The sequence below is a fragment of the Malus sylvestris genome, chromosome 12, assembly GCF_916048215.2.
Source record: "Malus sylvestris chromosome 12, drMalSylv7.2, whole genome shotgun sequence".
Classification (NCBI taxonomy): Eukaryota; Viridiplantae; Streptophyta; class Magnoliopsida; order Rosales; family Rosaceae; genus Malus; species Malus sylvestris.
The window spans coordinates 31,897,603-31,910,423 of record NC_062271.1 but is presented as its reverse complement, the minus strand read 5'-3'; the positions used below and the strand labels follow the sequence as shown (position 1 = coordinate 31,910,423).

The 12,821-nt window shown below is 39.4% G+C and overlaps 1 protein-coding gene and 1 pseudogene across 4 annotated transcripts; one reads left to right on the top strand and one right to left on the bottom strand.

The window, feature by feature from the left end:
• The first annotated feature begins 121 nt into the window (after positions 1-121).
• LOC126593249 (putative disease resistance protein At1g50180) lies at positions 122-4,554 on the top strand. Of its 4 annotated transcripts, none has more exons than XM_050259249.1 (3): positions 122-197; positions 401-1,461; positions 1,915-3,948. In XM_050259249.1, the coding sequence occupies exons 2-3, from the start codon at positions 429-431 to the stop codon at positions 3,684-3,686; spliced, it is 2,805 nt and encodes a 934-aa protein (XP_050115206.1). In that variant the 5' UTR covers positions 122-197; positions 401-428; the 3' UTR covers positions 3,687-3,948. The 4 variants fall into 4 exon arrangements, with proteins under 4 accessions (XP_050115206.1, XP_050115205.1, XP_050115208.1 ...); XM_050259248.1 differs by having other exon boundaries at positions 133-262; XM_050259251.1 differs by lacking the exon at positions 122-197 and adding an exon at positions 204-262 and having other exon boundaries at positions 406-1,461.
• LOC126593258 (receptor-like protein kinase FERONIA) lies at positions 4,335-6,170 on the bottom strand (annotated as a pseudogene).
• Between the last annotated feature and the right edge of the window lie 6,651 nt (positions 6,171-12,821).

The following is a 12,821-nucleotide window of genomic DNA, read 5'->3' as shown; positions in this document are numbered from 1 at the left end:
CAGAGTATCCTACAAAATAATTTAAGGGTTGTGTGGATATAATAGCCCCACAATCACATCAAGACATTTCCAATAATGCACGTCAAAATGGCCCACTCATCACCTTCCCAACAAGAGAAGAGCAACTTTCATGCTATCATCTTGTGACCCGAGCGGCATACACAAACAAAGATAAACTCGAGATATATAGCTAAGAAGTAAGCATCTTCCCAATAATTACATACTGAATGAGATTTGGACGGTGGGAAATATCAAAATAATTGTGAGTTGATTATACAAATCACAACACAGCTAGTTTGGTTATGTTCTTTTAGTAGATAAGAAAGAAAGAAAAAAAGAAATAGTTTCTTCTTCTTTTTTTGTATGTAAAATTAACCTTTGTTCTGCTGTAATTTTGAAGATCAGGAAGTAGCTAGCAAGCACAAAGCATGGCAGAGGTTGTGGTATCATTTGTTGTTGAGAGACTTGGGGACCTGCTAATCGAGAAAGCCATCTTGTTACATGGGGTCAAGCAAAACGTTGAGCAGATCGGACTCGAACTAAGGCGGATGCAATGCTTCTTGAAAGATGCTGATAAGAGGCAAGACGAAGATGATAGCCTTCGAAATTGGGTTTCCGAGATCAGAGAAGTTGCTTACGATGCCGAGGATGTCATTGGGACTTTTACCATCAAAATTGCAACACCAATTTCCAATCCACTAAAAAGGTACGCTTGTTTTTTCGACCGAGCCTCAAACCTTAATCAAGTTGGGTCTGAGATTGAGGCCATCAAAGCTAGAATCTCTGACCTTACTAGAAGTACACAAACTTACGGCTTGAGTGTTGTAAGAGATCACCAGGGCTCGTCGAGTATCGCGTTTGAGAAGCAAAGACAATTGAGGTGGTCTTATTCCCATGTTATTGATGACCATATCGTTGGTTTACAAGGAAATATAAACGAACTAGTGGTGGAGCTCATGAATGAAGAAAAACACGGTCGAGTTGTGTCCATTTGTGGGATGGGTGGTTTGGGAAAGACCACTCTTGCCAAGGAAGTTTACCGCAATGATCGTGTTAGGCGTTATTTTGAGGGTTCTGCGTGGGCATATATATCTCAACAATGCAAACCAAGGGATGTTTGGGAAGGTATTCTGATTAAACTAACCTCTCCGTCGAAAGAGGAGAGGGATCATATTTTGAAATTGAGAGACGAAGAGCTTGCAAAGAAGCTTTATCAAGTTCAAATGGAGAAGAAATATTTGATGGTTCTTGATGACATTTGGACGATTGAGGCCTGGAAAATTCTAAGTCCTGCCTTCCCATCGTCGGGAAAAGGGTGCAGCAGAATATTGCTTACAACTCGTAATAAAGATGTAGCTTCCTTTGTAGACCGAAGCGGTCTTCATGAGCCGAGGAATTTAACTGAAGAAGAGGGTTGGGAGTTGCTTCAGAAGAAGGCAGTTCCAAGAAATGGTAATCCAGGTAGTTTACCATTCCAATTTCTTAAGCATGCATCGGGATTTTGTATCATTATGCATTTCCTTAATATATAAATACTACTCAAATGCTAACTAGTTAGAAACTTAATACGTCTCTAACCAATAAATTAATAACTCTATTCTTGCAAGATACATTTGAAGTTTGTCGTTAAAATCTACCCAACCAAGGATCCATAAATGAATAAAAAGTCATCACTATTTCAGATTTGCAATCATTTCTTCAGTTTCACCGATCCTAATTCAAATTCTTGAACTTCTAGATGTGAAGGATTTTAAAACAACGGTGTCTCACTCGAATTATGGGAGCTCAAGTGTAGTGTTAGACTGTTAGTTGTTGATCCCTTTTTGTGCATACTCAGTTTCATCACATTTTCTTATAGGATTGGTATCCCCAACTCAGAGTTTCGCTAAATGGTTTTCTGCTTTAACATTGCAGATTTTATCAGGAGCAAAGATAAGGAGCAGTTAGGGAGGGAAATTGTCAAAAAGTGTGCTGGCTTGCCTTTGGCCATTGTTGTGCTTGGCGGACTTTTGGCTACTAAAGAAACAGTGCACGAGTGGGATATCGTCCACAGAGATATTCTTTCGTATCTAAAGCGAGCCAAAGGGGACGAGCAACACTCTACGGTACCTGAGGTTTTGGCTTTGAGCTATCATGATTTGCCTTTTCAATTAAAACCCTGTTTCCTTTATTTGAGTCACTTTCCGGAAGATTTTGAAATTCCGCGGAGAAAACTGGTTCAATTATGGATTGCAGAAGGCATTGTATCGCCACATCATGAAGCAGAGGGAGATGAAACAATAGAGGATGTTGCAGAACGCTACTTGGGTTACTTGATTAATAGGTGCATGGTTCAAGTTGGAACTCTTGGATCAACCGGAAAAATTAAAACTTGCCGCCTCCATGATCTTATGCGTGACTTGTGTTTGTCGAAAGCAAAGCAGGAAAACTTTCTCCAGATTATTCATTATCCGGATGAAAATATGGTGGTGAATTCTTCTTCTTCTCGCATGCTTTCTGAAACAACATCAACTGGTAAAACTCGCAGACTTGCTGTCTTCTTACCTTCACAAGTCGATAATCTTATCCCATCCAAATACAAAGAAGATTCCCACCTCAGTCTCAGGTCCCTTATATTTTTCCATGCAAGCAAGTGTAGATTGGTAAATTGGCTGCTTACAAGAACAATTTTTGAGTTCAAAATGCTCAAAGTTCTCGATCTTGAAGGTGTCAAGGGACCGTATGAAAAGTTACCTAAAGATATCGGGGACTTGGTTCAATTGCAGTTTCTAAGTTTGAAGAAAACACATATACAAGCTTTGCCATCATCCATCGGCAATTTGATCCACTTGAAAACTTTAAATTTGCAAACCATAAGTAAATTGAGTTGGGATCTGACAGTGCAAATTCCGAATGTGATCTGGAAGATGGAAAGGCTAAGGCATTTATATCTTCCCAAGTGGTGTGGCAATGCAGTTGATAAGCTGCAACTGGGAAATCTCATCAATTTGCAGACACTTGTAAACTTTCCTGCAAACAAATGTGACGTAGAAGATCTTCGCAAGTTGACCAATCTCAGAAAATTGGTGTTGAATGATCCAAAACATTTCAAAAGTTTGGTGAAAATTTTCAGTCCCCAAAGCAGAACGTTAAGCTGCCTCGAGTCCCTGTCCTTGACAAGTGAGACACTTTCGTTCCCTGATGATGGTGTTGATGTTAGACAACTAATGTTAAGTTGTCGCCGTCTACAAAAATTGCACGTGGAAGGGCGGATAGAGAAGCTGCCGGAATACCATCAGTTCCCTCCAAACCTTGCCAAGTTAACATTGTGGGGCTCTAACCTTGAGGAAGATCCAATGCCAACACTGGAAAGACTGCCTAACTTGAGAATTTTAAGCGGATGGCAAATGTTCGCTGGGAAGAAAATGGTCTGCTCTAACCAAGGTTTCCCAAAACTCAAGTCTCTACTCCTCCGAGGGTTTTCTAATTTAGAGGATTGGACGATGGAAGAAGGAGCCATGCCTAGTCTTTGTCGTTTGGAAATATCGAGTTGCATCAAACTGAAGATGATTCCGGATTCTCTGAGGTTTGTGAAAACACTTCAGGAATTGGAGATATATGGATGCCTATTCAAGGTCAACATGGGAAGTGAAGGAGAGGATTTTTACAAAGTGCAACATGTACCGTCCATTGTAATCCGCAACTGAAGCTGATTAGGTAAGAATTGTTGAAGTTTATTTCTTCACTGGTTATTTCATCGTACCTTTTGTAATGTTCTTGTAGTGAGAACTAATAGCTACTCTTATCTTATGCACTAAAAATGTATAGTTTTGTCAAAGAGTATTAGTACGGTTGAAGTTTCAATAATTGATAACAGAAACCGACTCATGTTTCCGTGGTCCTTCGAGCGGTCAGTATCAAGCCAAATAAAACAGTTTGGGGCAATCCAAATGGATATTCAAGATGAAACTCACATGTTTTGCAGCTCTCACCTAGCCTTTTTAGTTTTCGGCTTCTGCTATGATTTAGGCAACAGAGCCTTAATGGTAACCATTGTCAAATTCCACTTAAAACATTTTTCCTGGCTGAGACTGGAAACCAGGAATAATGAGATTTATGTGTTTAAGTACCAAGTATTTTTTACATTGTTCTCACTCTAACTTTCAACGAAGACGGTAGTTTATTCTTCTGACATGATTTTTTCTCTGACTGGCCTCAATGTAGACCAAATTCACTCCAATACAAGCAATTAGCCCTACGTACATTTGGTTTTCTCGTGTATGACATGCGGACAGAACCTTTAATTTACATATAGAGGAATAAGTGAAATCAAAAAATCTGTAGGGTTCCTCAGATAGATATAACCGAAGTTTATTTCTTTCAAGAGTAGTATAATTGCATATCACAATATTTGGTCTAAGTTATTGCTTCCCTGTTAGGATCAAGGATAGCAATACCATCAACATAAGCTGCCAGATCAGTACTACATGAATCTCACGGCCACTCCCGCAAATATATGTGGTAAATTTTCATTGATCTCAGAAAATGAAATATCTTGGTAGGTATAGTCCTCCATGTCATGTGCAGCGGCAGGAGGACGAGGAGCACGAGAACTACTTGCAGTTGTCCCCAATTCCTTGAGCTGCTTGATGGCGTCCGCGCTCTCCTGTGACTCCAGTGCACACTCAAGTTCTACCTCCACTTCACCCATCGTGGGCCGTTCAGCTCCTGACAGACGCACACATCTCTCGGCGATGTTCATATATTTTCTCAAACAATCTGGAGCTACTTTTCCCACCAGAAATGGATCAATCATAGCAGGGAAAGTATCACCCCTTTCCACACATTCAGGTATATCTGTTGAGCAAGATTTGGCACACAAAACTTCGAATAACACCATTCCAAATGAGAAGACATCAGATTTTTCGGTGAGTTGGCCAGTCCATACATACTCTGGATCAATATAGCCCTTTGTACCGGCCAGCTCCGAGTTCAGTCTGATTAATGCATTTGACAAGACTGGAGGACCCCTCTTAGACAACACGAAGCCTGAAAGCTTGGGGACCAAGTTTTGGTCCAATAGAATGTTCCAGCATTTCACGTTTCGGTGGATGATCGTATGCTTAACCCCTGCGTGGAGGTAGTGTATTGCGCGCGCCACCCAAATACAAATTTTCAGCCTTTGCTTCCAAGTCAAGGGAAAGGCATCTTTATTTTTAATATTGGAAGTTTCATAAAGATAATCACGGAGGGAACCATTGGGCATGTAATTGTAAACAATGAAGCACTCTCCTTTTTCTTGGCAGAACCCGATGAGAGAGATGATGTTGGTGTGGCGGAGCTGGCACAGTAACTCCACCTCTGCCCTGAACTGACGCACTTGGTGTTCTGAATCTGTGAAAATGCGCTTGATTGCAACCACGTCTGTCCTGTCCTCAAGCCCATCGACCTTAATACGCCCTTTGTATACTGAGCCAAAGACACCCATACCAATAAATAAGCTCGCATCAAAACATTGAGTTGCTGTTGTGATCTCGGCAAGTGAAAAGCGACGGCATAATTCTTCTGGAAACGCCCAATCTTTCTCGGTGTTCTTATAATTTTCATGTGATGACTTCTTCCGAGGAAAGAAGAAACGCGAGACAGACCCTGGAATACGCCTCATCACGCATCAACAATCTGCATTTACACTGCAAGCCTTGGTGGACTGGGAGACGCCACACGCAGCGGTGGCCGTAACAAAATATTATGGTCGCACTCCGCTAAGTAGAGTTTAGAGAGAGGATCCCAAATTATAAACCAGCTGCGAATCAGAAATGGCAGAGTATAGACTCAAAGCCCTTCCGAAGATGAAGACTTCTAGCTTTGATAGATCATTAAAAATTATAAGCGAGTGGATCTAATCTAAATTCAAGTGGAGCTTGTTGTCACACCCCACAACTATCTAAATGCATTCAGCGACCCATTTTGGGGGACCAAATTTTTTAATACCATAGTAAGTAGATGTCAGGGGTAAATATGAGCTGGGCCAGTTGGCAGTATTTTTGACACCCTCGAACCCCAATATCCAAGTGGACACTGAAATCGAGAAATGATGGCCACCACTCATAAATGTAGCCATAACGTGCATGCAAATACAATTTAATAAAGTACCTTCTTATAATCTACCAAAAATTCAACAAAACTTCCCTTAAAATTGTTGTGCCTTGACCCGTTCATTAGTGCGGAAAAGAGATTCAGATTACAACCTCACCAAATCACACTCAGTTGAACAGAATAAAATACAAGAAATAAAGACACTTGAGAAATTTACGAGGTTCAGCAAAAACACGCCTACGTCCCTGGAGAGATATTGCTCTTCACTATGAGAATAACAGTACAAGTACACATGAGTTAAATCAACATAACCCAATCCCAAATCCCTTGTACACCCACTCATAGAATATTCCAAGAGCCTCACTCTACCCCAAGAGTTCTTTCACTATAATATTTTTCACTCTAGTTCTCTTGATTTTCTCTCAACTCATGTTCAACATTTCCCATGGGAGAGCCGAATGCTCTCTCCACCTTGGACGCTTTTCTGATGCAAACCTTATCCCTTAGCAAGCACACATAATGCAAGCATTTCCTTGCATTAAATAAAGGTCAATCCATCATCACATTTCTTCATAATCATTAAAGCAAAAACAACCACCTTTTTCTATTTTCTTACAAGCATCATCATTGTGTCTTTACTCATGATGATGTCCACCAAACTTTTCTTTGTTTAGTTTACTAGCTGAAAGGCATTTGGCTTGTTGTCCACTTTTGTTTTTACTTTGCAACACTTGTCTGCAACTTTCATGCAGCCCACACCATGTGATATTTCCATCAAAAGCAAACACATGTCACTTCATTGTTGTCAGCTTAAAATATGAGCCAATCACAACAAAAATTTCATTAAAACCCAACCTGCAACCAAAGTAGTACAACTTTATTTAACCACAGACCACCTCCAAGGGCCACACCTAATGGGTCTCATACCCTCCACTACCAGAATGTTCATAGTTCAGAGCATAAGTACTAATGTGCATGCGGAGCCAAAGTATTCAAAAGAAAGTCCAGATGTTCTATCCATGCGCATATGAATTTACTATGAATGTCCTACAACGAGAGTATGTCTCCTTACATTTTCACATTTTCAGGAGTATGTTAGAGCTGATAGTGTTTGATTTCTGGATTGAGTTTCTTCAATGGAATGGTAAAAAGTAGAAATGTACCGAGAGAAGGAATTAGAGAGCTATGGAAGCTTCAAGGTTCATTGAATTCCACTCATGCCAAGCAAGAAGCTCGGAGAGCATATATTACCATTAGAGGAGTGAGTAACAAACTCACTCTCTCACATCATTACAAATCAATCACAACCATCCATTCTTAAGTCATCATGTAAGATGCTAACACTTGTCATGAGCTATGACTCAATACAATCTAATCTAGATATGGAATATGATCCAACGGCTCACATTACATCCTACAACCTGCATATAATATAACCATCACAGCAAATACATTTATACACCAATAAGAGCTGCATTATTAGGCTTCTAATTTGGACATAGATATGCAATGAAAATTTACATTTTCGGGATGCAATGAGAATTTACTCGCAATATAGAATCAAAACATCCGATAACCATGATTTGAACATTCTGAATTACTAACAATCGTTTTAGCAAAACTGTGAAGTTCTATAATACACTTGTTTCATAAGCCATGATAGACTAGCAGAACATTTACTAATCGAGGATTATTACAAAATGAAGAAACTATTACCAGTTACAAATGCCCCCGAACACCGGCCACACCAACAGATTTATCACTAATTCATAGAACTCTCACCATAATATATATATATATATATATATGTGTGTGTGTGTGTGTGTGTGTACACCCTTTAAGAGGAGATCTCCATTTTTATCAAAAAAATACCAATAATTCAAACCGTCAATTTCATAAGTCTTGATTGGTAGATCATTCTTGCAAAAATTCAATTCAATCCAAAACGAATTGCTAATTTAATTATCACAATGAAATTTCATTGTTTCTTATAGAACAAAGTGTTCGTCAATTCCCAGTTGCAGAAAAAGGGTTTCCGTTGCTCTCATACATTTCGAGAAGGGAATGTCATTGTTGACAAATTAGCCAATTTAGAGCTTCTCTCTTCTTCTTTTGTATGGCATGCAACTCCTTCTATAGAGATTCTTCCTTTTCTACATTCAGACTTCTTGAGCATGCCGGCTAACAGGTTTATCTCCACTTCTTGATGTATAATTTTATTTTTTACCTAATCCTTTTGGGGTTTCCTTTTTGTTTTGCCGCTTATCTTGCAAGTAACCTTTTAAGGTTTATTTTAGATGAGATTGACTCTATGTCCCCCTCTATTACTTTTATTTTCTTCTCCAAGAGGGATAAGGTTTATGTTCTCTTTTTCTTGTATTTTCTTTTTCAAGAAGGGTAAGGTTTATATCCCCCTCTTTTCTTGTATTTTGGTTTTCTTATTTTATGAGGGGTAAGATTTATGATGCCCCTGATTAGGTGTAACTTCTTTTTACATATCAATAAAATTCCTTCGTACCATCGATATTTTTTCAAAAATAAAAAATAAATAAATATCTCAAGTATTTTCGATTTGGTTAATATTTTGTAAGGATGATCGATAAGATGCAACTTGAAAAATATAAAAGTTTAGATTGTTAAGATTCAATGTGATGTGAACCGCACAATTAATCTACATATAAAAAAAATTGAGAATTTCTTCCCTTAAAGGCCTCATATATATATATATATATATATATATATATATATATATATATATATATATATATATATATATATATATCAACTGCTTTTATTCTTTAACCAACATGATCATCTCCGGATCCTTTTAGTAAGGATTTTAGGGATTCACGAATCGTGTACATCGTATGATCAGTTTTTTGTCAAATACTATTTGTGTTTAATTTCAAATAAAAATATTTAAAATAATATTTGACCGCGATATACGATGAACGAATATAATTGATGGATCTCCGGATCCTCTTTGTGAGGATCCGGATTCATTCTTTAAGATGATAATAAAAATGTTCATGAGAAAAGCACACACAACCAACGACTCCATGTATAGGAATAGACTAATTGACTTTCAGAAGAAAAATTTGTTCCATGTTTCACCAGTTCAAAGTTCATCAAGAAGAACAACCAAAAATAAAATTATATACCACATAATAGTTCAAAAGAAAGGGAATCACTTGCATAGAAACAAAGCCAGGATTAAACTTCTCTCTTGGATTAAGGTCATTCCGTTGAGTTTGGTCGGAAATTGGAGTTTTCCAGCGGGATTTGCTTCCTTTCTCGCCTTTGTTATGCCTTGTGTGGCCGTTTTTGGGGGAATTCGAGGTGGCAAACGTGTTGGATTCGACGAGGGCTTAGATTCTGATATAAAATTTGTCGAAAATGATAGCCGAATGAAAAGGTATAAGATTTGAAGTTAAGAGAGCAAAAGGGGAAGGAAATGAAGAACAACAGCTGAAGTAAAAAATGTTACAGAAACAAACTCAGTCAACTTATTCGTACGTTTCCAGTTCATCAAATAATCTCACACTAACAAAATATATATATAAATAGAATTCATACAAATTAGATCAAACTACAAGACAAAATAAAAATGTAATCCAACCCAAAAGGTAAAGATGGGCTTTACATGCACATCAACATCCATAAATAAAAAATATATGGGTAAATTACATAGTAGACCCTCAGGTTTGAGGTCTATTACAACTCCATACAACATCTTTAAAACATTTCACTTTCATACATCATGTACCATTTTATTTCAAAATAATACCTCCGTTAGATTTTCCGTCAACTGATCTGTTAAGTGCTGACGTGGTTGCCACATTTGTACCACGTGGCTGCCAAATGTGTGCCACGTGGCAAAAAAATTTAATTTTTTTATTTTTTTTAAAATCTGAATCTTCTAAATTAAAAAAAAAAAGGTTAGAAAATCCAAAATCCCATCACCCCACCCACCCCCCCCCCCACCCCATACATGCACCTTTGAAGGAAAAAAAAAAACCAGAGAACAACCCAGATCCCATACCCCCCCCCCCGAAAGCCATACCCCATACGACCACCCCCCAACCCAGATCCCATTACCACCCCCCGACGCGAAACCCATATCCCCCCGAACCGCAAGGACCTCCATGAGGAGCAGAGGGATCGGAGAGAGAGCTCTGCGGTGGTGATGGGGAAAGGGCGGCGTTGATCTGGGAAGATAGAAGGAAGATGAGGTGAAGAGAGGTGGGCCGCGGGTCGCGTCGGGGTGGGGGTGGGGGGAAGGGTTCTGGGCTTTTTTTTTTCCCTCTTCTTCTTCTTCTTCTAGATTGCAGGTTTTTTGCGGGTGGGGGACGAACTGGGTTTGAGGTTTTTTTTTTTTTCTTCTTCTTCTTCTTGTTCCAGGTTTTTGGGTTCTGGGTTAGGTGGGTAGTCAGGGAGGGAGGGTGTCATTTCTAGATCCAGTTTTGTGTGGGGGGGGGGGGTTGGGACTTTTCTGCAATCCAGTTTGGGGGGGGACTTTTCTGGGTTTGGATGATTGGATTTGTTGGTTTTTTTGGTTTGTGGGGTTACGGGGTTTGGGGGGGGGGACTTTTCTGGGTTTGGATTGGATTCGTTGGTTTTTTGGTTTGTGGGGTTACGGGGGTGGGGTTTTCTTTCAGCTTTTGATTTTGATTTTGAATTTGGTATAGGCGAAAGAGAGATGAGATTTTTGTGCGGGAGAGGAGAAGTGTTGCAGCCGGCGACGTGGTGTGGTTAACAGGATTACACCGGAAGTGAGAAAGATGAGGGTTGGGCAGAGGTTGATGTCTGGGCAGCGAGGAAGAGGAGGGACAGGATTACTCCGGCGTGGTGGTGGTTGATGGGTCGGTGTAAGACTGGGTTTGGGGAAGGAAGATAAAGATTGAAGGAGGGGCTCTTTCTCCTACAGCTGGGTTTTTTAGGGTTTTGGGTGGGGTGGGGGGGAGGCCAAGAGAAGAAAGACAGTACGGAAAGGGTGGGCTGGAGAAGGAGAAAGAAGGATATGAAGTTGGGTGGAGATGAAGACGATGACTTTTAATGGTTTTTTTTTATTTTAATAAGGTTAATATTATAATATTTTTAATGTATAAAAAATTATTATTTTTCCACATGGCAGCCACATCAGCATTTAACAGACTAGTGGATGGAAAATCTAACGGAGGTGTTATTTTGAAATAAAATGGTACTTGATGTATGAAAGTGAAATATTTTAAAGTTGTTGTATGAGATTGTAATAGACCTCAAACCTGAGGGGCTACTATGTAATTTACCCAAAATATATATATATGTATTTCTTCCTACAAAAGGGGAAGTAACGTGCAAAACAGGGGCTCCCTTTTTTCTGCAACAAAAGGAAGTGGAGGACTGGACAATTGGTGAGAGAGGTTAAGAGAAAGTGGTGGAATACATGGCCTCTATTTCCCCCACTTAAAAACTCTAGAGCCTTCCTAAGATGTCTATAAATAGGCATCAGTTGTAGTAAGAAAGGGGACAAAAAAAAAACAGAGACAAAAAAACGGTGCAGAAATTGAGAGACAACGGAGAAGAACAGACGACGGAAATCTTGAGAGAGTTGGAGAGAAATCAAAGAAGTGAAGTGATGCGGAAATTCAAGGAGACAAATGCAAACGGAGAAGAGGATACATGGCAAAGAAAAGCAACAAAGCATTTAAAGGTATAAATCCATCCTTCTAAATCTTTCTTTGTTTGGTTTCTCTCGGCTTCGCAGGAAAAAAAAAAAAGAAGCAATTTGATTCTTCAACCTTTCCCATTCCCCCGAAGCAAAAATGGAGGTGGTGACTGTAAAGAAGCAAGCCCAAATTCTTTTCCAATCTCTCATGTTTCTTGGATTCTCCACCAAAACTCATGGAAAGGCCTCATAATTCATCTCTAAATCCCGCAACAATCTACCCTTTTTTTATTTTATAAATGCAATCAATTGGTATAGAAGGGTGGTCAAGAAATCCCAGTAGCAAGTTATTAGTTAGAAGACAAAGAATAATGCTTCAAGAAATCCCATGACCTACTCGTCAAGCACTTTCTCGGCACAACATTTCTCTATGTAGACATGGAGGTGTCATAAGGGATTTTTACAGGGACGGTCAAAATGTACTCGTCATGAATTTTCTTGGCACAACATGTCTCAACGTAGACACGGAGGTGCTGGAAAGTGATATATACAGGATAGTCGGATCTACTCGTCAAGTATTTTCTCGGCACAGCATGTCTCTATGCAGACACGGAGATGATGGAAGGTGATCTTTACAAGAACGATCAAAATCTATTTGTCGGGAATTTTCTCAAACAGAGCATTTGAGGACGCAAGCAGTCCCTATCCATTCTAGGAGTCATGCATCGCATAATCAGAGCCGCTAAGCTAAAAAATAAAGTCACAATGGCGAGACGTAAAAATCATGCCTCATTCACGGTAGTTGTTCAATGTTCGTTGCGACAAGCATCAAATATGGAGGAAGAAAGTTGCAACGAAGGAAGACAATAACCAACCCGTCTCTACTATTTAGACGCTCTCCAAAGGTCCTCTAAAAAATTACAACGACAAATAACTCGGTTCTTCCGGCATTCTTTTGGAGTGGTTCAATGCATGAAACAACAACTCCCGCCTGACGAGAGAGGAAGCTACAACAAGCAATGATTCGGACAAGGTCACAGCAAGCAATGGATTTGTATGAATATAGTTGGAGAAAGAAGTCGCACCAAAAAGAAGGATG